The 26,286-nt window shown below is 34.8% G+C and overlaps 2 protein-coding genes across 2 annotated transcripts in view; both read left to right on the top strand.

Annotated features, from left to right (window-relative positions):
• Positions 1-26,286, top strand: part of LOC134847719 (elongation factor G, mitochondrial-like) — a 540,091-nt gene that overhangs the window by 221,000 nt on the left and 292,805 nt on the right. The gene's annotated exons all lie outside the window — the stretch shown is intronic.
• Positions 1,545-24,700, top strand: LOC134847702 (prolow-density lipoprotein receptor-related protein 1-like). Its single transcript, XM_063864876.1, has 5 exons — positions 1,545-1,593; positions 1,946-2,119; positions 2,525-4,458; positions 4,805-4,996; positions 24,276-24,700. The coding sequence occupies exons 2-5, from the start codon at positions 1,953-1,955 to the stop codon at positions 24,455-24,457; spliced, it is 2,475 nt and encodes an 824-aa protein (XP_063720946.1). The 5' UTR covers positions 1,545-1,593; positions 1,946-1,952; the 3' UTR covers positions 24,458-24,700.

The following is a 26,286-nucleotide window of genomic DNA, read 5'->3' as shown; positions in this document are numbered from 1 at the left end:
CTGACTTTTTTTAGCTATCAAACAAGTATATATATATATATATATACAATCAAGCAGGTTTTTTTTGGCGTTCTTACCTTGAAAAAATGTTGGGCGGTGTATGAGGCTCATTTGACACAATTTGATTATCATCTGTGTTTCTACTTTAAGCGTAATTCTTGATTGACTAAAAGAATCCGAAAAGATGTATTGTTTAGCGGAAATTTCGGTTCTGAGACTCGCAACATAAATATTTAGAAGTAATGGTAAAAATCTATAGAGAGTTGTAAATAGTGCAAAAGACGAAATTAATTAAAAAGAGCTAAGTACCCAAGAGTTCAGTCAGTTGTTGAATGAAAAAGTTAATTTTCCAGACAAAAACGTTTCTTAAGTCACCTGTCACTCTAATTTGCATGGAAATATTGGATCATGAAAAGCAGACTGCTTAGATAAAAAATTCTTCAGTTCCAACATTTACTATATGCAATTTTTGTTTTCATCATTTTTGTTTGACATTGATTCATTTTAAAAATTATTCTTTAAAACCCGTTGTAAGTTTCCAAATTTGTTCTTTTTTTCGGGTAATTTAGATCAGCTTCCTAAATGGAAAATTAAAAAAGCAATTCTGACGACCTCAATGCATAACATCTATTTAAAAATGTCTTTTGTTGCAAGCATGGTAAATCATCATACGGCCACTCTTACGACAAATTATGAGAGACGAAAATATAACGAATTTGAAAAAATTCGAAACAACTAAGTTTGATAAAAAGAGCAAATTCCTATTTTGGATCATTTTTACAGGCAAATAGTAATTTTTCAGAGAGAAATTTAGTCTGAAAGTCAACTACATATTTATAGTTAATGCCATATTGTTGGCAATTTCGGTGACCTTGAGCAGCTTAAACGGTCAAAAAACTGTTGCGTTCGAACAATTAGATTTTTTGAAGTGTTTCTTTAGTCATTGATTTGTCAAATGAATGAAAAATTTATTTCAGACGACACAATGAGCACTTTTAGGTTAACTAAATTCGTTCAAATTTATTTACCGAAAAAGATATTTCCAACAACAATTTGGCATTATAATAAGTAGCAAAAATTTGGAACAGAGAAATAATTTTTAAAAGCAACTGCCAATTTTGAGCAATTTTTGCATGCAAATTTGAGTTTTTAGGTGACATTGAGACTTTCTTTTGTCTGAAAAATTAGCGTTTGTATGCAAACACTGTCTGAACAAGGTCATTTGCTCTTTTGATTTATTTTTGTGTCTGAACTTTTTGCTACTAATTATATATATTTCTTTGCATGCAAAATCTGATCAAAAAGCAAAATCTGATCAAAATCTGATCAAAATTGGCGGATTGCTCTTTTCAATGACCTCTGCATTTCCCATTTTTTTCAAAACTTATGCTCAAATGAAAACGAGCAACGAGCGCCGGTTTGTTGCTCTTTCCAATAAGCTTTGTCTGCTTTTAGCGATTCATTTCATGATTAATTTACTGGTATAATTTAAAATTGTTTTGATGTGAACTGACTTTTCTCCATTGTTGATAAATATTCTGCTACATCGTTTACCAAGTTAATCTGTAAAGTTTCAACCAAAAATCAGCCAAGGTAAGGTCACAGAAATTTCCATAAAGACAAGACATGTTTTCTAAGTTATTGGCACATAAAAAGAAAAACTAAATCGCACAGCAATTCTTCATCAAGTAAAAAAAATAGATATAAGCAAGAACTGTTGTAAAGTTCGTATGCGACGCAGAATCTACGGGCCGTCATTTTTCATCGCTCAATTAACACGAAATTTATGAAACAACTTTGTTTGGTGGACACTTTGGAAAATTCGCGATAAATAAATTAGGTGCCGTTGAATTAGAGCGATTTTGAATGTAAATTAGTTGAAATTTGATCGGACTAATGAGAAAATTTAACAGGCGAAGTTGGAAAGTATCAACGGATTGTTTAGAGCAGCTATGGGGCTGAGAAATACGAGCATGTTAATTGGGATCCTTCTTGCCACTACAAGTATAGTCATGGTTTCTAGTCAATGGGATGAAGTCCCTGACTTTGACATGTGGTTCACATGCGAATCGTGGGAATTCAACTGCTGGGATGGGACCGGCGGAACTGGCTGCATCAGGTAATACGCGAGCTGTAATCATGACATGGAAAACGTCAAAAAAAGACTAGTTTTCTGCTTCGATATTTTGAATCCTGCATGGGCGCTTGTGCGGGTGGGGGTGTTTAAGCATAATACGAGAAAGGACGACGGCTCGCAATTTTCAAGGAATGCGAAACTTCGCAGCAATAAACACAAATATCTGAAACACAAATATCGCAGCAATAAACACAAATAAACATCTAGATAAGCGGCAAAGATGATTTAAACAACCAATTCCACCCCCCCTCCCCACCCAAACTAATGTGTATTTGGTGGTTCAGTTGGATTAGAAAAACTATCGCAGTAGCACTAATGATGTTCAGAGCATTCTGTTCTGCATGCACAGGATCCGGCTGTTTTTATCATGTTCCGCGTTTCATTTAGAAAGGCCTTTGAATGTGACGGAGGTCGGGATTGTGACAATGGATCCGACGAAGAAAACTGTCCGACAAGATCTTGTGCCTCATTTGAGTATCGGTGTTGGGATGGCCAGTGCTTACCCATGTTAGCTGACGCAAGAAGCTTAGAGTGCGACGGTGTTAATGATTGCCGGGACGGGTCGGATGAAAATAACTGCGACTCCCCTGTACAGCCGGGTTGTCCCGGATTTGATTTTGAGTGCTCGAATGGCCAGTGCGTACCCATGAAAGCTGACGCAAGAAGCTTAGAGTGCGACGGTGTTAATGATTGCTGGGACGGGTCGGATGAAAATAACTGCGATTCCCCTGTACAGCCGGGTTGTCCCGGATTTGATTTTGAGTGCTCGAATGGCCAGTGCGTACCCATGAAAGCTGACGCAAGAAGCTTAGAGTGCGACGGTGTTAATGATTGCTGGGACGGGTCGGATGAAAATAACTGCGATTCCCCTGTACAGCTGGGTTGTCCCGGATTTGATTTTGAGTGCTCGAATGGCCAGTGCGTACTCATGAAAGCTGACGGAGGAAGCTTAGAGTGCGACGGTGTTAATGATTGCTGGGACGGGTCGGATGAAAATAACTGCGATTCCCCTGTACAGCCGGGTTGTCCCGGATTTGATTTTGAGTGCTCGAATGGCCAGTGCGTACCCATGAAAGCTGACGCAAGAAGCTTAGAGTGCGACGGTGTTAATGATTGCTGGGACGGGTCGGATGAAAATAACTGCGATTCCCCTGTACAGCTGGGTTGTCCCGGATTTGATTTTGAGTGCTCGAATGGCCAGTGCGTACCCATGAAAGCTGACGCAAGAAGCTTAGAGTGCGACGGTGTTAATGATTGCTGGGACGGGTCGGATGAAAATAACTGCGATTCCCCTGTACAGCCGGGTTGTCCCGGATTTGATTTTGAGTGCTCGAATGGCCAGTGCGTACCCATGAAAGCTGACGCAAGAAGCTTAGAGTGCGACGGTGTTAATGATTGCTGGGACGGGTCGGATGAAAATAACTGCGATTCCCCTGTACAGCTGGGTTGTCCCGGATTTGATTTTGAGTGCTCGAATGGCCAGTGCGTACCCATGAAAGCTGACGCAAGAAGCTTAGAGTGCGACGGTGTTAATGATTGCTGGGACGGGTCGGATGAAAATAACTGCGATTCACCTGTACAGCCGCGTTGTCCCGGATTTGATTTTGAGTGCTCGAATGGCCAGTGCGTACCCATGAAAGCTGACGCAAGAAGCTTAGAGTGCGACGGTGTTAATGATTGCTGGGACGGGTCGGATGAAAATAACTGCGATTCCCCTGTACAGCCGGGTTGTCCCGGATTTGATTTTGAGTGCTCGGATGGCCAGTGCGTACCCATGAAAGCTGACGCAAGAAGCTTAGAGTGCGACGGAGTTAATGATTGCTGGGACGGGTCGGATGAAAATAACTGCGATTCCCCTGTACAGCCGGGTTGTCCCGGATTTGATTTTGAGTGCTCGAATGGCCAGTGCGTACCCATGTTAGCTGACGCAAGAAGCTTAGAGTGCGACGGTGTTAATGATTGCTGGGATGGGTCGGATGAAATTAACTGCGATTCTCCTGTACAGCCGCCTTTCTGTCCTGGAACTCATTTTGAGTGCTCGAATGGTGAGTGCATTGAATGGGCGCACACCGCTAAATGCAACGGTATTAATGAATGCAGTGATTGGTCTGATGAAAGGGGTTGTCCACCATCGCGTTGCTCTGGACAGTTTCAATGCAGCAATGGAGATTGCGTGGAGTGGCATTTGACGTGCAATAGGGACAACAACTGCGGTGATTGGTCAGATGAAACAGAAGCTGATTGCGACATGGAAACTTGTAACGGTTTCCAATGTGACAACGGGGCATGCGTTGAAAATCTGATGTATCTGTGCGATGATTGTGAGTATTATTTACTAGCTCAACTGCTTTTCTTCAAAAATCAAAATTTGTCATGTCACTGCTACTAAACGGAATTCACTCGACAGTTCGATTCGAAATTTTAATTTTAAGACAACCAAATTTGAGAAATTTTAATCTTAAGACCAAAATTAAAAAAAAACTGATTGAAGAAAATGAATTGCTATGGCTTTCTCAAACTATTTTGGCACAATTGAAATTCATACGTGTCTATAATGCATAGGTTGTGTGCAAAACTTTGACATCAACAGCAGTTTTCTAAACCTGTCTGGAAAGACCTTCCTAGTTAAAATGTGAAGGCGAGCTGAACCTTTTCGATCTGTCTTAGATGATGATTGCGGTGACAACTCAGACGAGAGGAATTGTCCCGCAATTCAACCGCCAGCCGGAGATTGTCCAACCTGCCCGTCCTCGTCCACAGGCCTCTGTATTCCGAAGAGCCAATTCTGTGACGGAAGACCAGATTGTGGGGATGCGATGGATGAAGACGCAGATGCTTGCAGTTGTTTCGCTAATCCAGGTTAAACAGTGGAAACCAACATCAACCAGCCGCTTCGAAATTTGGTCAACCAAATTTCGAAATAAGCCTAAGTTTTTCAATATTTTTCAGCATGAATAAAACTGTAGGTATATGCATTCATTCAAAAATGCATACTTACACCTTTGAGCCAAATTGTAAACAATTGCATGTTTTAACAGTCTACCGGAAAATGTCTACGCGACAAGTCTTTGAAAAATCTTAATCTTTTTTATCGTACCACATTTTTATCGTACCGGGAAATTTTAGCGCTCGATTTATGGGAGATTGCTTTGAAATTGAGATACAATGAGTGGAATGAGATGTGTTTACTCTTAAATAATATGCAGGCACAATTGGAACCTGATCTAAACTATATTTTATGATTGGATAAATTAAATGTTTTACCAATGTAAAGTATTTAATATTAACCAATCATGATCCATCTAACTAACAACCCACTTATTTGTAAGTGCTGAAGTTACTTGTAATTTCAGCACCAGAGAGATTTGAATTTAACTTAGAAATTAGTTGGACTCTCCCGAGCACTTCAGCAGCCGCAATAAACCAGTATACCCTAGATCTATTGAGCCTAGCAGAGACTAGTTAAACAACCTGAGACTAGATAGTATAAGAGTAAGATTAGGATCGGTATTAGACTAAGAAGTTGCACGAATCTATCCGGCCGAAAATAAGATAGCGTGACGAGCAGACGGTGTACCCTATCCGAAATTACTCTATGAGTTACACTTCGGTCCTAACTCATCTGGTGCGACCATAAGTCTCGAACAAGACCTTAATAGATTAGAATTAACCAAAATAGATTAGAAATTAGACAAAAACATTTACAAAAATGTTATACGACAATAATTTAATCGAAATGTCTCTACGACTCAATAGATCAGAGCCAATATTCCGAACCATAACAGAACTACCCGGAATTGGAAGAAGACCTCGAACCAAAGACGACATACGACAAAGTAGAAACTTGCCGTATAGTTATATGATAGTTCGGCAAAAGCCAGAACAAACTTTTATATTTCGAATACTACTTGCAATGAATTTAGATTTCCATTTGCAAACATAAAACCTTGAAGTTACTCTTCAAAATCATTTCAGGCGCTAAACAAATTTATTAATATACAATAACGATTGATAAAAAGATCTAAGATCGTTTTCCTAAAACTCTGCAGTATTATACAAAACATGTTTGAAAAATATTTATTGGAAAATAAAAATAAAAATTAGTAGCATGACAATAAATGGTTAGTAATCATAAATCATCCTGTTGTTCCAGCTTCATCATCTAAAACATAACAGCAATCATAAACCCACTAATATCATCAAAACACTAAATCTTTCCTTTACACACATTTAAAATTTTATTAAAACTTAAATTCACTTAATTTTAAAACCAGATCATCAAGGCTTATCCTTGGATCTTAAATCATTTTCTACTTAATTAAATTTCAAATTTGATCATCAAGGCTTATCCTTGGATCAAACAGAACAACTTTGTTCTCCCCCACCCACTTAATTAGTGTCTAACGACCTCAAACGTCGATTCACTACCCAACCCTTTCTAAAGACCTAAGACTAATAGAAATTTTTAAACAAAACTAATCATTCAAATTAGGATAAACAGTGAAGAACTTCGGTTATTCATCCTTCACTTGACCCCCCCTCTTACCAGACCCAGGATAAATCTTAGACTTAGTAAGTTTAAAATAGTATCTAACGAACTACTCGCGTTCTAATTATACCTGAACCTTGTGGATCGATTTACTATTCTCCAACCCTTGAACACAATCACTACCCCTAAGTAAGATTAAGTAAGTTAACACCTTAACTTATACTAGCCACGAGAAAGTAAAAAATCATTCTTCGGAATCGATATACTTTTCTCTCCAACCCTGAACAAACAGACCCAGGTTAAGCTAACCAAAAAATCGTAAGAACTAACAGTTTAGGAAAATAGAAATCATTTAACAACCCTTTGCATCCGTCATTCTAAACCTTATGTCATTTAAAAACCTAGGAAATAAACAAACAATCGTTTTACACAATTGTGAAATAGATAACAAAAAATACGACCTTGTAATCACACCTCATACACAAACAGTTGGATACATTCGAACAAAACGACAAACACTAAAAAGAAAAATAATAACGAAACAAAGACAAATAACACGAAAAAGATTTTCAAAAAATCGAAACGCATTTTCAGAATCAGAAACCAACAGTTTAGACGAACTTTACAAACTAAAAGAATCAATAGATAAAAATTGCCCAATTCACGATCAATTATATTTCTCTGACTCAGAAACAACTTCAAATTCATCACAAAGAGGAAAAAGAAGAATAAAAAAGCAGTACAAACACAAACCAGTACATTTATACAATTGGAATCAACCAATTCGACACATTAATAATTACATATTAACAGTAATCGAACGAAAAAATGAGTTCAACGCACACCCCAGGTGAAGAAACTCCAGATGATGATGAAATCTTTCCTTTTATAGTAGACGCAGATACTGATAGAGGACAACACATATTTTGTCAAAATTTACTCGTAAATTTATTTGAACCCGGAATCAGTCCATGTAAAACAGAGTTCCCCGATGTAAAAATCAAAAGACAAATCATAGATCACTATCTAAAAGATATATGCAACATAACACAACAATATGGAATCTACTCCATAGAATTCACCTCACCAAACCATAATAATAGAAAATATACAATTCAAACAGACGATCTTGATTTAGAATTTTCAAAAGTTTTTTCAGAATATATAAAAAGCATCCAATACCATAACTCACAAAGAGCAAACTCCATATTCACCAATGAAGTTTTCGCAATAATATATAGTTATATTTCGATATTAGAAAACGAAATCCCTATAACAAATGTCTCACCGACAGAAACATCTAAACATTTAAGAGTACGACATGAAATCACACTACTCTCTAGTTATTTAAACATCATTAAAGAAAATTTCACGAAAGACGACGTTTCACAACATACAAAACACGATCTACAAAAAATTTTGGCATGGTTCATAATAGATTATTTCACACACAATATTGATTTAATTGCACAAGCAAGAAAAAATTTTAGACCCCAAAATTCGAACGATGATACCGCTATCACAGAACAATCAGATTATGTTTGGGACCCCGAATGGTCTCATCCCGCATTTATAAGCTTTCCACAATCAATCTCAAGTCAAGCAATAGGTACAATATCTTACATAAGAGATTATGTAAGAGTAATACCATTAACAATTGATGCAACACCATTAAACTATAATACATTTTTACCCGATACACAAAATAATAGTTTAAACTCTACAGTTATACACAATGAAAACCTCAATGGAACTAGGAATCTTACTCAACAAGATATCCAGACACCATCACACTTCATAAATGAAGAAATTGTACACACAACAACTACACAACAAAGTATTTCACCAATACGCCCAAATTTAACAACACCAAGAAATACAAATCCTTCACAAACACAGGTAACCTTACAATCAACCGTTAAACCTTCGGTTGCCCCTAAATATTCACATATGGATTACCAAACATACAGACCCATGACAATACCATCAAAAACACGCAAAACATTCACTAGAAACAACTTTGCAGACCATAATTATAATTATACACATCCATCAAAAACATATAATCAACTACAAAGAAATTTTAACCAATATACAAGATCTCGAAATTGGGATAACCCAATGACCCAACCTAATTCAATAAATTTCCAAACAAATCCTCCACAGGATCACAGTGAAAATTACCCATTTTTCCAACAAAATAAAAATAAAAAACAGACATCTTATCAAATGGATTATTTATCCTCAGATGATGATTTCTTACAACCAGATATATTTGCACAAAATACTCAAGAATATCGTAGACAAGGAATACAGAGAACACGTACAAATCATAGAAATTTTTCTCCACAACCAATAGATGCACAAAATCAACAACCAATTCAACAACAAAATCCAATTAATACACAATCTTTTCAACCAATTCAACAACAAAATCCAATGACTGCACACTCGTATCAACCATCACAAATGCAAAATGAAATACCACTCCCATATTATCTCCAACAACATGAGATAACAAGAAACCAACTTTCAAATTTTTCTCAAATGCCAAATGCAGCAGAATCATTACAAATGACAATGAATCCATACCTTATGGGTGGATCATCAATAACATCAAACAAACCTTTAATGGTTTTCACAGGAACAGACCCTGAATACTCTGTAGAAGATTATTTAAATGCAGTAACAGCAAACCTGATTTTAAATATTGGACCTGAACCAATTAATACGCCACTACATCAAAATTGGATACATCGACGCACAGCGTTAATACAAACAACCTTAGATGGCGCAGCCCAAAAATGGTTTTCAGTACTACCTCTAGAAATAAAATCAAACTGGAAAAGATTTACACAAGAATTTTCAAAAATGTTTGACTCCGAAAGAAACAAACAACAACAAAGAGTTTTATGTAATGAAATTCGCAGATTACCAAACGAAACCATCAAGCAAATAGCAGTACGAATCGAAACACTAGTTCGAAAAGCATATTCATTAAATACACATGACTATAAAAACACAAAGATGACAGAAATCTTAATGATGACCTTAACACCACAATTAAGGAAAATAGCAATAAAAAAGAGAGCATCACATCCTTCTTCAATTCGAGAACCCGATTTAGATTTTCGAAAACTAGTAGACAAATTAGAACCAGCAGAAATCACGATGAAACTAGAAGAAACGGAAAATCTGAAATTACAATACGTTAACAAAATTGAAACGACTCCCACTAATATTAATAATATACAGGAATCAGAGACAGACCTCGTTGAAAAAATCACTGAAATACTCAATATCTACGAAAAGAACCCAAACTTTAAAGGCAAACCGTCTTTCAAAAAATGGTGTAATTATTGCCGACGATACGGACATAGTATTTCCGAATGTAGACAAAAACAGCAAGATAATCAAAATAAACCTCAAAAATATAAAGAACCAAATAAATCATTCTATCAATACATGAAAAAAGATCAAAATCTACCGAACAAAACAGTCCACAGCAACAACAGTTCAGGAAAACCACTCCCGAACAATACAAATTATACAAGAAATCAATCACCATATAACTCAAGTTATAGAGGAAGATCACCAGAACGAAGAAACACGTATAATTCATCACAAAATCACTACAATAGACCAAATAGTCGAAATAACTACTCCAGATCAAATTCAAACACACAACGATTTGTTTCTAGATCTAATTCCCAATCAAGAAATAACTACTATCCAAACAACCAATCACGAAATTCATCATACAATAGGAATAGAAACTACTCCTATAATCGAAATAGAAGTTATTCAAACAACCGAAACCAGAATTACCCGAACAATCGATCAAGGAATAACTCATATAATAGATCGAACTATAACAGACCAAACAATAATTACCAAAACAGATCGCGAAATAATTCACAAAATCGACACCCAAGTTATAATAATCGTTATAGAAATTATTCCCAATCACCACACCGGAATAATAATAACTATAATAATTCTAATAATCGCCACAGAAGTAGTACACCTAAACATCAAAGACAAATCAATCAAGTACAATCTAACCCAGAAACAACATCAGACCCTCCAGGTATTGATGACACAGTAACTGATACGTTACAACTCAATCAAATAAACTGTACATCATCAGATTCAGAAAGTGATACTGAAAACACTCTTTCTATCAATATGATAAAAGTCGAAAATGACTATGAATCTGTCATATATGAACAACCCTTTTCATCACACATATATGAAAATCAATCAGAACTTCTTCAAAATTATTACACTACACCCATAAATTCCACACCAACGACGCAAGAAACAAACGAGATTAACACTACAGATCAAACCAATAAAAATACCAAAACAAAATGCTTGAATACAAACCACATTTATCAAAATATACAAAAAGAACAACCCAAAGAAAAAATTTGGACAATACCATTTCTCTTAGAAAGCCCAAGAAATAAAGAATTTCAACCACCAGACCTTGAAATAGATTTTTTAATTGATTCAGGAGCAGAATCAAACATAATAAACATCCCCACATGGAATGAAATAAAAACTTTACACCCAAAGTTAATACCTCTTGAAACCTCCAGTAAGCTAGCAACAGCACAAGGATCAACATTGATAAACTACGGAAAAATCCAATTATTTCTCCTCCCCACCAGAACAATGGAACAAAGCAAAATTTTAAATAAGCCATTTAAACAAATATTCCATATCACTGACATTAAATATAATATCATTGGAATACCATTTATTTCGAAGTATATACCAACAATTAACATACTAAATAGTAAAATATTAATCAAAGATAAATATACAAAAACAAAAGAAACATCCTTAACATTTTTTCAAAGATTAAATAAACAACCACCATTCTTTTCAAAATTCTACCCGATATTTAACAAACAAAGAAAACACCTAAAACCACTATCAGGAAATATCTATAATTTTTCAATCAAACAAGTTCACCAATATGATAAAGAACAAAACAAACAAAAATTTTATATGTCAGATTTTGAATTCAAACCTATTCACAAATTCTTCAAAATCACAATCTCATCCATAAAATATTTGAAAAATTCGAATTCAGATATCATTTCCTTACATGTCTATAATAACACACCTTACCAAGTAACATTACCTTTAGGACTTTTAGGATATTGTGAAACCAACGCTACAATATCACCAATACACGAAAAAGCCTATCGCGTAAATAATATACTCCAATTACTAGATATTTGCCAATCTACAATTCTTAATAAAGAATTATCTATAAATAATATAATAAGTAACGAAAACAGAAATACGGATTATTTCACAAAAACTCCATATTTCAAACCTACATTCAACATAAGTAACTACACAGAGGACCAACAGAAATTTTTAACAATGTTTAATTTCCAACATTCACAAATAACACAAGACGAATTCGAAAAATTAGCCAAACAGCTAATTAAATATTCATCAGTCTATGCAACATCAAAATTCGATGTTGGCAAAATCAGTTCATCACTACATCTCCCGTTAAAACCAGACGCAGTTTTCAAAAAACAGAGAGCAAGTAAAGTACCAATTCACTTACATGATAAAGTGAACAGATTACTCGATATTTTAGAACAATACAACATTATATCACCGGTAAACAAAGAAGAACAACCAAAAGGCAACACATTCATCAACCCTGTTATCATTCTAGCTAAAGGAGAATCATTAAAAATCGTTCTCGACGCTAGATACCTCAATTCACTCATAGATGAATCAAAATGTAATTGGCCCATTGAACCAATACAAGTTATTTTAACAAAAATAAACGGCAAATACTTTACAACCGCCGATATGAATAGTGCATACAATCAAATGCCACTAGATGAACAATCACGACGTTTAACACAATTTGTTATAGGAAACCAACAATATGAATTCAACCGCTTATTCTATGGAATATCCATAGGACCAGCAGCATTTTCAGCTTTTATGAGCAAAATTTTTAGACCACTAATACTCAAGAAAAACGCAATCACCTATTTAGACGATGTTTTTATGCAATCACAAACAAAAGACGAGATGTTCAATGTTTTAGAAAAATATCACCAAATACTTCAGAACGAAAATCTGAAGGCCGCCCCCGATAAATCACACTTCTTTTTGACAAGAGTTAAATTCTTAGGACATAATATAGAAAGAAAAACAATCACTCCATTGAAATCACGCATTGACGCTATTCAAAAACTTCAACCACCAACAAATAAAAAGAAAATCCAAGAATTTCTTGGAATGTTAAACTTTTTAAGCAAATATGTTTATAAAATGCAATTATATCTACGACCATTCTATAATATACTTAGACAACAAAATAATTTTGAATGGAATACAGAACATCAAGCACGATTTGAAGAAATTAAAAAACTTTTAACTGAACAAATTTCAAACACAATTCCAGATTCAAATCAACCATTTTATGCAATGTGCGATGCTTCGAACTTTGGCATCGGTGCAGCACTATTACAATCACATAATGGTACAAATAAAATGAACCTCATATCAGCAAATTCTCGACTATTCACTCAAGCAGAGCTACGACTCTCAACTCTAATGAGAGAATGCACAGCCATAATATATACACTGACAGAATATGAATTTCTGATACTTGGATCAAAACATCCAACAGTTCTATTCACAGACCATAAACCAATCATTTTTCTCTTTACACAAAAATCTAACCCAAACCACCGAGTTTACAGATTTCAACTAATTCTAATGAAATTTCCAAACTTACATATAGTTTGGACTGCAGGAAAAAATCTTGCATTACCAGACACCTTAAGTCGAAATACACCACCTGAATTACTTACACGAAAAACAACAGTTGAAATACCCAAAAACATAAAATTCTACCTTGCAGAAAACGAAACATCACCCCGATTGGAATGCAAATATGCAGTAAAAACTGATATTGAACAATCACAAATAAATAATTTACAACATTTCCCACTTTATTTAGATTGTCAAAATAATCATTATGAAGTTGATCTACTTGGAACATCAACTTTCAAACCAATCCCATATTCTCAATGGATCAAAAATAACACCCAACAAAAACGAACAAAACAACACCCGCCTAAAAAAGACCATTTTCCACTAATTGAAAAAGAAGATTTAACTGATAAAATAAATTTATCAGGACCACAAACAAATGATTCAAAATACACAATAAATCAAGTTTTTGACCTTCACGACCCACTTGACACAATACCCTTATCTAAATTAGAAATCGAAAACATTTTTCTCCCCCCAACAGAAACAATTACAATTTCAACACTGAAACAATATCAAAACCTTGACCCAGTAATTCGACAACTGAAATCATGGCACAAATATAAAACTAAACCTATCAAAGCAGATTCAACCATTCTAGGAAACAAAACACTCCTCCGATACTTTCGAAAATTTAACAACACAACAATTAACGAAAATACAGACCTTTTAGAGTATAACCTGAATGAATCTACAGTTCCATGTCTCCCTTTAAGTATGATTCTTATAGCTTTTAATATTTCACATACACAAAATATTAAAGGACACTCTGGATCAGAAAAAACATATTCAAATTTTATACAAAATTTTTACTTCCCAAATGCACCAATTTGGATAAAAGTACTATGCAATGATTGTATAGTATGTCAACTAAATAAACCTTACCCAAATCAAAAACAAATAGCACAAAAACAAGATTTTAAAGGACAAAGTTTGTACTTTAACCATCGTATCTCATTTGATACTAAGGGACCAATTTCACCCTCATCAGAAGGAAACTCCTACATTATGGTAATTGTTGACGCATTTACACATTATGTAGCACTTAACCCAGTACCACATTGTAACGCTTATTACGCTTACACAACACTCTATGAACACTGGATAGCAAAATTCGGACTACCAGAAATTTTAGTTACAGACAACGGTACAGAATTCATAAATAATGAAATTATCACACTATGTCATTTATATAACATTAAACACAAACCACGTACATCTCATGCACCTTGGACAAACGGCTTAGTCGAAGGTATGAACCGTTCATTACAAGAATATCTTAGATGTATCATCAACGGAAATGATACAAAATATACCGAATGGTCAGCAGATGTAAAATTATTTCCCTTAGCATATAATTCACAAATAACGACAACTTTAGGAATGTCACCATACGAAATGGTTTTTAACCAAAAGCCACGCAAACCAATAATGTTTACAGCAAATTCTCATAAAAACGCACAAGGTTATTGTCAACCAAATAAAGACTCAATTTGTTATAACCTACCTTTACATACACACGATGAAGATCATTTTCATCACCCACAAATTCTTAAACTAGCCTCCGGTACACACACCGAATGGATTCTAAATAGAGATAAAAAACACAATGAAATTTATCAAAAAATAACAAAAAAGTTATTACAAAGACAAAACATCAATGAACAAATCAATTCACGTTTTACACCAGCCTCCGATTTAAAAATTGGAACATTTGTTTTAATACCTAATTTTAATACACAAAAAGGAATTTCTAAAAAATTACAACCCCTTCGAAAAGGACCATACCAAATAATTGCAAAACCCACTGATGTCACATATAAAATTACCGACTCAAACAAAAAAGAAATCGTTCAACATCGAAACAACCTATTACTTTATTACCCAAAAGAATACGCACTCCGCGAATTAACTCAATTATATTCTTTCACAGGATTAAAAATCATTCAAAATGAACCAAATCTGAAAAACACAGAACAAAATGATAACCCCACCGAAAATCAAAACACAAAACCAACCGCCACCAAAAACAATACACAAAACCATAAAGAATCTCCAAAACAAAGAAAAAATAGAAAAATGACAGAACAAATAATACCCCAAGAAGAAATAGACAAATCTGAACATAGAAAAACAACAAGACTCCGAAATCAACCACGTAAAAACTACAAAATGTTCATCCCCCAATCTAAAATATTAAAGAAAGTAGAATTTAAAAAGTAATTTTAAGACTTTATACTTCACAATCTTGAAACCTCCGTAACATTTTTCATTTCAATTTTTCAAAATAACATGCTCACAAGTACGCAATAATTCTAGTTCAAAATAGACCAATAGGATTCATCCAATCCGTCACTTTCTCTAACTCAAACTAAGACCAATTAGACGAATCATATAGAACTCCAGGCACATCTATAACTATAACTTTACGACCTCCAGGTCAAAAATAAGCAAACCACTCCAACTTGACAACTAAAATAAATATCACCATAATACCGTACCCCTCCCTTATCTAATAACCCAAAGATCAACAATATTTCCCCAACTCAGACCACGAATACCCCCAAAACAAATTTGATAACTTAGCCTAAAGTAACAAAATGAAGATTTTAATTAGCCTAAAGTATAAAAATCTCACCATACCCCGGATCATTTGACAAACAAAAATAAAGAAAAAGACGACCTCCCAGTCACCATGAAAATTGCCCCCAACAATTTTTCACAAAACTCAACCCACTTGTCAAAAAACTAATAAATAATTCGACCACACTAGAAAATCGCCTCAAACAGCAAAAAATATTCGACCAAGAGATCATTTCTTAAATGCTCTTCTCTCAAACAGTTGCTCAAATACTTATAAATTTTAAAAATTTTTTTTTCAATACTTGAAGCCTTTATAATATTTCTTTTTGATATACTTGAATCTTTTCTAATAATCCTAATCATTTTTTGTAACATTTTTTTAATTTTCTACACTATTCTCGAACTATTCCTCCAACTTTCCAAAACCCTTGAATATATCCACAGGTACGATTTTAACAACTTGTCTAAATGATACGAACAATTTTCAGTAGAACCGATATTTTTTTATTGTTTGTAATTTTCATAGCATTCTTATCATCCCTCATTTTGACCATCTGTAAATGTATAAAGAAAGCAATCCTCACATTTGCCCTAGCAACAGTCCTTCTAATTCTTTTTTTGGAAGAATATTATAATAAACACAAAATTTCTCACTAAAGTAATAATTCAAAAAACCATCAAAAATTGCTACCCAACAGTCACAGCATCAGTCTTCACCGACATCATCCCAAGATAACCAAACACCACCTTCAACTACTCAAAATCCTCAAACGTCTACACGAATTTCTTTTCAAGACAATCCATACACTTTTGAAGAACGACATACTCGTTTATCAGAACCACTAGAACCAGTTCAACGACAAGCACCTTTAAGCGAACCAACATATAACCTATACCCAACACTACCACAAGAACTAAGTAGAATAAGAAATTCTAGTCAAAACCAAAATACAGTCGAAATAAATAGACAAATTATACATTCTCGACGAAACAGAAATTTTCAAACTCCACGAGTTCATTTTGATATACCTCAATCCCCATCACAAAACACTCCAGAAAACCCCATTGGTATATTACCAGAAACCCCTACGCTTCTTTCACAACGTAGCACCTCAAGCCTACCATCAGATTACTTAGGTTCAACACCAACATCTGAGCAAATACGTGAAAATCCCTTTAACCCCCCAAACCAGGCATCGCGACTACCATATTGGACTACACATTCATTTACACAAGGTGAACCAAATTTAGTCAATGACCCCATAGATATTTCTACGGATACAACAACATCCTCATCACTACCAGAAACATTATCACTACCATCAACACCATCAATAAGCCAGTTTTCACCACCACCCTTTAACTTAAACTTTCCAAATAATCTCGACGCCAGATATCGAGAACAATCATCAATAAATATTCCTTTAAGACTAGATTGGAATACATTCACAGCACCTCCACCACTATTTGGACAACATCAAGAAAGTAACCGCCTTCATAACTGGGCACTTAATAGATTACAATATCGCCAAGATATTCACAACGATATCCGTGATCACAATATTCAAATACTCCAACAAAACAGTTTACAATTAAAATTTGAAATCACAGTTAAGTTAAATAATATTACCCAACATCCCTACCCATTAAATCCACCTAACATAACAGCTCAATCACTACCACCACCGTTTATAACTACTGAAGTAATATACAAATACGACAGATATACCAAAAACACAATTGGCTACATTACATTTTATAATCCATACTCAGGATTATCATACACATGTATATTCTAAAATTATTAATTTTTCTCCAACTCCCTTTTCTAGTAATCTCAAATCAAAACATAAACCCTTCTCCTCGTACAGGACCACAAGATTTACTAGTAACACATTACGATTGTGAAGAAAATGAACAAAAAACACTACATAAATATGCAATAAATCAAGTATCACAATGTGAAACAGAACCACAAGCTATAGAAACCACAGATGTAATAGCAACACTCTATTCAAAAGCCCGAGCAACAACAGTTACAGGTTATAAATTCACAGCAACATTTTCTGAAAAGAAAGTACATTGTTCACAAGTCTCAAACGGAAATAAAAACCGACTTGACCATGAATCATTCTACCAGAGTAATATAGAACGACTTTTACATCTCAATCCCGAAAATTGTAAAAACGAGTTACTCCGACTAAACATCACAAAAAATAAAAACACAGATAGAAAGTTAGTATATTTCCAAGTTTTTTCAGATTCTGTACATCAATCACAACTTGAAAGACACCAAGGACATATAAAACTAGACGAAAAATACCCGTATAACGGCGCACACGGACGATTAACCTATGACCTACACGATAAACATTGGATACCACACATTGGTATAAATGACCCATCAAACTGCAAAGCAGACACAAAAAATAAAGGATACCAAGAAATAATGTTTTTCGATTGGAAAATACAACTCGAAAAAATACAACTAACACGAGATTTATCAGATAATACAATGATCTATCAAGGAATCCGATTACCTTGTAAAAATGATCAAGGTTATTGCGACCCTACAACAAGAACACAAGCAACAATTGTTTGGTTCCCCGAAGATACATGTACAACATTTCAAGTAGCAAAAATACACGCTCGTATGATAAAATTTCACGAAAAATATTTTATACAATCAATTCCATATGAACAAGTCCATCCATCACGAAAACTAAGTTCTAATTTTAGAAACATAGACAATATAGAAAACAAATTGACACGTTTTCAAATATATCAAGAAACAGAACTTGCATGTAAATACAGGAATCCACTTCACAGAACACAATACTCTGAAATATTAGTTGAATACGAAAAAGGATTCGACATGACCACTGGAAAAATAAAAATCGACCCATATGCCACAGGTCATCCTTTAAACGAAGGAACATCCTATATACCAGTTAATTTTCAAAAAAGCAACGGACAACCTGGTGGACATCTAAAACCTCAGGACACCAGAAGCACACGCTTACAAGAATTATCACTAATGAACACTACATATTTCGGTAATATCCACTATGATATTCATTTAGATATGAAACTAGATTATACAATTAGCCGAATTTTTCAAGAAATGTCACTCTCCGAATTAGAAACACTACACCAATTATGCGAATTAGAACGAACACAAATATTACAATCACTTGCACTAGCAGTATTAAAAATACCCTATGCAGGATACTTATTATCTGGAAATAGATCAAATTTTTTAGACTATGAAGGAAACATCTTATGGTTTTATACTTGTACTAAAAAAGTATCACCACTATACGTTTTTGAAGATAAACGATGTTATAAAAGAATCCCTATCTTTTATAAGAATAAAGTACATTTCGTGGATACACTTTCACGAAGAACCTATTTCTGGGATACCGCAGTCCCATGTGGATCAGAAAACAGCCACAATGTAGTACAACTAAACCCTGATGAAAATAAATATTATCTTCTCACACCATATCCCACATTAATGCAATCACTCAAAAAATTTTCACCAGAAAGCATTCGCGCTATTGCTCGAAACCCAAATATAGACTTACAATCAATAGGAATCTATTCAAAATCAGATATTCAACATCACATTAGAACACAACAATTCCAAGAATTATTAACACAAATGGACACTATACAAAGACAATCAATAGACCAAAATTTACGCAAACTTGCAGAAACCGCAGGATTTGCCGATATCTACACGCAAGACTATAGCGGATATTTTAAGGACATTAAAGATTACATATATCTAAACGGTGAAAAATACCGTCCCCAAGATATATCACCAATTAACATTTTTAGCTTTGTTACACTCAAAAATGAGATCCTCGATTTTCTAGGATGGCCCTACTACATCTTAGAAAAATTGACTATTTTATACGCAATGTTTAACTTTATTGGATTTCTTTTCTCACTTTTAAAAGGAATCTACAACACATGTGCTATACACACACAAGTAAACAGACAAGCAAGTGTAGCACGCATACTATTTGCAGGATTTTTTGGAATCTTTTCTACATCTATAAACAAAATTCTTTTAGACGCACAAATAAAAGAATATAACACAAAAATAACAACACGACAAAATACATACGACGAAGAACATAACAATGTAGACATAACGCCAACGGCACCACAATTACCAGCCCTACCAAATAACCATCCACTATCCCTAGTCCCACGAAATTTTCGAAACTTAGCCATCACACATAATCCAAATTTTCGACTCACCACATCACAAAGTCCCATTCAACATATAATGACACACCAGTCACAAGATGATAATACTTATGAACAAATTATTGAACAACCCCATACCACCGCTTTTCAGTCTCAAAATAATCATTTTTTTAGCCCACGATGAGCCGCCAACTTGGATCACTACACCGATCAAATTCCCACCCAACCAATCTTACCTCTCCAATCCCAATAATACCACTTTTTGCTTTTCCGCCACCCGATTTTCCATCTAGCAATGTAACATCAGGCATGAATTCCGACACTAATTCACACATCTCAGTTTTATACTCCATCTCACAGCTAAATAACCCGAATATTGAAACCCCCGATGAATTCGCCGACTCAGAACCATCCCCATCCAATAATTTTCATAACTCTTCTAATTTTTCTCAACCCCCTTTTCAACCCATATTATCCAATAACCCTGACCCAATTACTCCCACACCCTCTTATGCTTCCCAAGTTACCCCAACCTATTCCTCATACCATTCTGACCAATCATCTCATTCTCCAGACACCCCCCGAATCTCCCCAGAGCTAGATAATTTTATTACCCTTCAACAACAACCCTACCACCTTAATACCCCAACCATAAACCAAATCTCCTCCACAATAAATTCATCCAACCCCCCTACCCCTACACCCTCTTCAACTTATACTGAATCATTAGCACCATCATCCACATCAACTGAATCTTCACTCAACACTAATAGAGCTTACCGCACTTTTAAAAGAAAGTTCCCCAACCATCCTTTCCCAGCAAAACCAGGAACAGCCCGTGAATACATCAACCACCCCAAGCATACTAACACAAAAGAATTTTTAGCCATCACCGTACCCTCATTCCCACAATACACCTTAAACACCCCCCACGACACTAACGAAACACGCAACTTCGTAGATGAATACGTTTTAATGCCTACTCTCTCTTGGACCTCATATTATCATTTCACTAACCCTCTTTGCTTACCTTTATCTAACACTCACATCGATATAGAGCGAAATACGGACATGCTATATCGACTCACTACACCACTAACCGCTAGACAATTTACTTACGTTGGATATAAAAAATCACTAAAAACACACACTGCACCTAGAGCTAACGAATATACACTCGAATACTATGATCACAACATCATCAGAGCTAACCAAGATCAATTCTTAGACGACGATCGCTTCGCTAATCCACAAATTACCGAGAAATTTTTCATCAAGACACCATATACATTCACACTAAACATCTTCGACCGAAAGTTTGATCACATTATTTCAGAAGCACTAACAGACACACAAGCATACGAAAGTTTTAAAGAACGCTTCCAAATATTTTCACTAACCTTTCATTTCCTTGCACCACACGAAAGAGATTTACACTGCTCACACGATATTATGTTGCGCACTAAACAAACCCACACATATAGTTATTATCGTTTCATCCAAAATCACTTTGACCTACACACACCCTCTAGACAACCACACCATCGTTTTCAATTCATTAATTCCAAATACACTTCACCATTTTTCCTAAATTTCACATATTGTATTAAAGACACTAACCTCCATGGTATTCTTCGTAATTATGACCCCATAACCCAAATGTACATCTTCTGTCCCATTACCAAGACCTTCAACGCCGAAGAATCCCGACCCTTCCTTATCCCGCACGAGTTTGTACAACCCATAGAAATCCCAATTTTAGAATTCATCCACAACACTAAATTCAATCACAAATTATATAACTTAATCCAAAACACACCTTATGAGTTTGCAGTTGGCACTGAAGAACTAACCACTATCAAGGCACTTCAATTGCTTTGGCCACTGCTTCAAACTAAAAATATCATCCGCATCTTAGCTAAACTACTAACAACTTCAGAACTAATTCACGACATCTTCCCCCACGGTTTTTTCCCCGACGACTAACAGGTAAGTATGAATTAAATGAATATTACTAACTAATTAGAATATTAAAAAACTCACCATACTTTATTCATGTTTTCTTTAGATTTTTAGCCTTCATCCGACGATCACCTACAAAAACCACAAAAGACAAATAAAAATCGCAAATTTCATCAAACAGATTTCAAAAATTCTATTAATCTCTTACACTTATAAATTTATAAATTTAATACCAATGCAGTAAATTCATTTCTAAAATTTTCCCCCACAAGCAGTAAATCTAATTATGATGAAAATTTGTATCTTAATATTCCCCCATGACTAGCAGTAAATTTCTAAATTCTATGTAGTAAATTAAATAAATGCAAATGCAGTACTAACCTTTTGATATTTTCATTCATTCGCACAGAAATTCTATCCACACTCGCACAGCTCGCCCACGAAGAATTGTTTAAAATAATGAATTTCAGTTTCAAGTTTTCACACTCAACAACTCTAACATATAATAACATGTTTCAAACTTTCCTTTAACCCGGTTGGAAAGGAATCATATACTAAACAAAACTAACCAACGCAGCTTACTAAATACCACAAATCATAGAATAACAGCATGACTTAGAAAAAGAAACCAAGGTACCCAAACCGGATTAACCCAGTTTAAAACTGGATAATTTATTCTTTTGAAGACTATTATAAAGTCTAAGAAAGAAATAATAAAACACAAAAAAGTCGAAAGACAAACCCATACCACAAACAATTTGATTTTTGAAAAAAGGACACAACCAACAAAACATAAGTAAGACCACAACAAACTCAACATAAAACGTTGTCACATAACAGGACCCCTCACAAAAACCGCATGAAATCATACTCCCACTCCTGGCCTAACCCACCAGGAAGGACGTCCTGAGCATGCTCTATAGCCGGCCTAACCCACCGCGCTACATCCACGCTTTGTGACCACACCACTATTTTTAATAAGAGCTACTCAAGTGTGAGTAACTCTTCAAAATAACCGAACTAAAACAAAAAGCTTTTGTGAAAACAACTAACTAAAATCATTATTAAAAAATATTAAACTAATAAAAGTTTTATAAAATGTAAAATTACATGATGCAATATATAGATCAGAATACAACACCAAGGACGAACATCAAAAGACAAGACGACCCCACTACACTCGAGAGAGAATGACCAACTACAATCGATATGCCGCTCACAATCACAACTCAAAGGATTTAGAGTACGACTTGACCTCGCAGAAAAGGACTTCATTGAACTAGACCAATGACCACCTCGATGTTCAAGTATACGTACAGATCCGAGTAACCAGGCATCCCCTCCACGCACAATCTCCACGCCATTCCCAAACTAGATCATACACAAAAGAAGTTCTCCACGCAGAACAGAAAAACCTGACATAGCAAACCATTCTGAAACGTCTTATGTCTCTAACTCCAGCTTCCTGGAACTTCCCTAACAAAAGAGGAAACGGAAGAAAATTATGATGTTCGCCAAATACCAACGTCCATCATCCATCCTTGAATTACAGAAGAACTGTTCTAAAAAACTCTGTAAAACCCGGATGGGTGGAACCTGATCTAAACTATATTTTATGATTGGATAAATTAAATGTTTTACCAATGTAAAGTATTTAATATTAACCAATCATGATCCATCTAACTAACAACCCACTTATTTGTAAGTGCTGAAGTTACTTGTAATTTCAGCACCAGAGAGATTTGAATTTAACTTAGAAATTAGTTGGACTCTCCCGAGCACTTCAGCAGCCGCAATAAACCAGTATACCCTAGATCTATTGAGCCTAGCAGAGACTAGTTAAACAACCTGAGACTAGATAGTATAAGAGTAAGATTAGGATCGGTATTAGACTAAGAAGTTGCACGAATCTATCCGGCCGAAAATAAGATAGCGTGACGAGCAGACGGTGTACCCTATCCGAAATTACTCTATGAGTTACACTTCGGTCCTAACTCACAATGCATCAATCAAGGTTATTAATTTACGCTAAATTTTAATTTCACTTACTTTTAGGTATGTACATCGACAGTTTCACGTGTGCTTCGGGAGTTGCAGGACGCAATAGCTGGAGTAGCAGGGGATCGAACTGCATTCCCATCAAGTGGCTTTGTGACAGCTCACCCGACTGCAATAACGGAGAAGACGAAAACAGCGACTGGTGTGCTGTGTATAACCATTTGAGACCCCAATGGTGAACTATTCGACTCACTCCATGCGCTTCAGTGAAAGAAAAATGAAGAGATCTGCCAAAAAAGACGTCGATTTTTCAAACTTGAAAAATGATCAACTTGAGCAAACTTGATTCAAACTTGAGCAAATATGGTACTGGTTGCCGACTCAGTTATGAAGTTTAATAGCCATTATCATTGCTATATATTACTATTGAACTCCCTACTTCCATATTACCATTAAAATTCAAAACTTGAGCCTGTTGCAAAGATTTTTTGATAATTGTTCCCGAACATGATTTTTGAGTTTACGCGTAGTCTTCAAGCTGCCACGTATTTGCAAAGTGCTCACAAAAAATCAAAACTTTGAACGAACTTAAACCGATACCCCCTCAACTAACTTATGGCTCGTTCCATGCTTAAAAAAACGTTTGGCTCAACCCTTAATATAGAACTTAAGAAGAAAAATAATTTGACTCGACCGTTTCTATAAGCAAATGAGAAAAACAATTTAGTACAGCCGTTGCTATAGAACGAGAAAAAAATTGGCTCAATCGTGTCTAGAATTTACTGAAAACAATTTGGCTAACCATTTCTATTAAATTTATTAAACGTTTTCATGATATTGGTCGCAGTTGTGACGGTTTCTGGTTGATCGAGACACTTGGGAAGTTCGTTAGCAATTATGGTTCCGGAGTAATTAGTTTCTAATAAGAATCGTATTTTAACCTGGTAAGAAGCGTTCAGTTCAATTTCAGCGCGATTTTGTCAAAACTTAGTCGGAATTTGTCCTTAATCTGTAGAGTGTTTAGTCAATAGGTTTTATTTTAGTTTTTTAGTTACGTTTTTAGTTTTCAGTATTTTCATTTCCAAAAACATTTCGATATGAATTAAGGGGCGGTTAAGCTCGAGCTCATATCGCCCGCTTTTGATTTCTTTTATTACCTATACTATTGTCCGTTCTCTTTTTTTTAAAAGAAAAATTTATTTCACCTAGTAATTAGTACCGACTGTCAATAAAGAAGCTGGGTGTTATCTCTTTTCCCGGAAATAAGTTAATTTCCTTATAATTTTCAGGCAGAGCGCTGCCCACCGAGTATAAATAGAGTCGCAATTGAAAAACATTACCAGAAATTATCAATATGGAGAGTTTTCATTGAGTTAAAACTTTTCGAAAAAATTATGCTTTTATTTTGTCGGTTTTTGATGTTTCTAATAAGTTTTTTGTTTAATAAGGCTGGAATACAGTTAGAAAAAAGTTGAATGAAAAAAGTTGTTAAATGTAAGTCAATTTAATAATATTAATACTGCCATAATCTTGCGAAGTGCTTGATACGTTTGAATTTGATGGCAAAAATCAAACAAGAGTTGCATTCCAATTACACTAAATTTTATGTTTGTGAGGGGATAATATTCAAATATTATGTTATGTTATAAATTTTTTTGCATCGCATTTTTTCTGCTTACAGTTCAATTTAATAAAAATACCTCTTGGTTGCAAACAAAATGAATAAGCAAATTGTTTAACTTTGAGTAAGATTTGGTGTGGTTTTAAGTCAGTGGGCTAAAAAAAAAATTTCTGAAAAGAACCGTGGCGTATGGCATCTTTTTTGCGGCTCAAACAGTTGTAAGGATTCAACAGAGTGTCTTATTCAAAAATGATATGATTTTTTTGTTTTTGAAGTTAATATTTTTTTTGCTAACATTTCAATTTGAAAAAAATTATTTGTCGCTTTTACGTAAAACGAATGAACAAACTGTTTAATTTTCACTTTATTAAATATGATTATAAATCGCTGACCTGGAATTTTGAAGTCTTTAAATTAAATGCAAAACAAACTTCAAGAATTTGAGTT

The sequence above is a fragment of the Symsagittifera roscoffensis genome, chromosome 6 (assembly GCF_963678635.1).
Source record: "Symsagittifera roscoffensis chromosome 6, txSymRosc1.1, whole genome shotgun sequence".
Taxonomy (NCBI): Eukaryota; Metazoa; Xenacoelomorpha; order Acoela; family Convolutidae; genus Symsagittifera; species Symsagittifera roscoffensis.
This window is presented reverse-complemented; position numbering and strand designations above follow the sequence as displayed.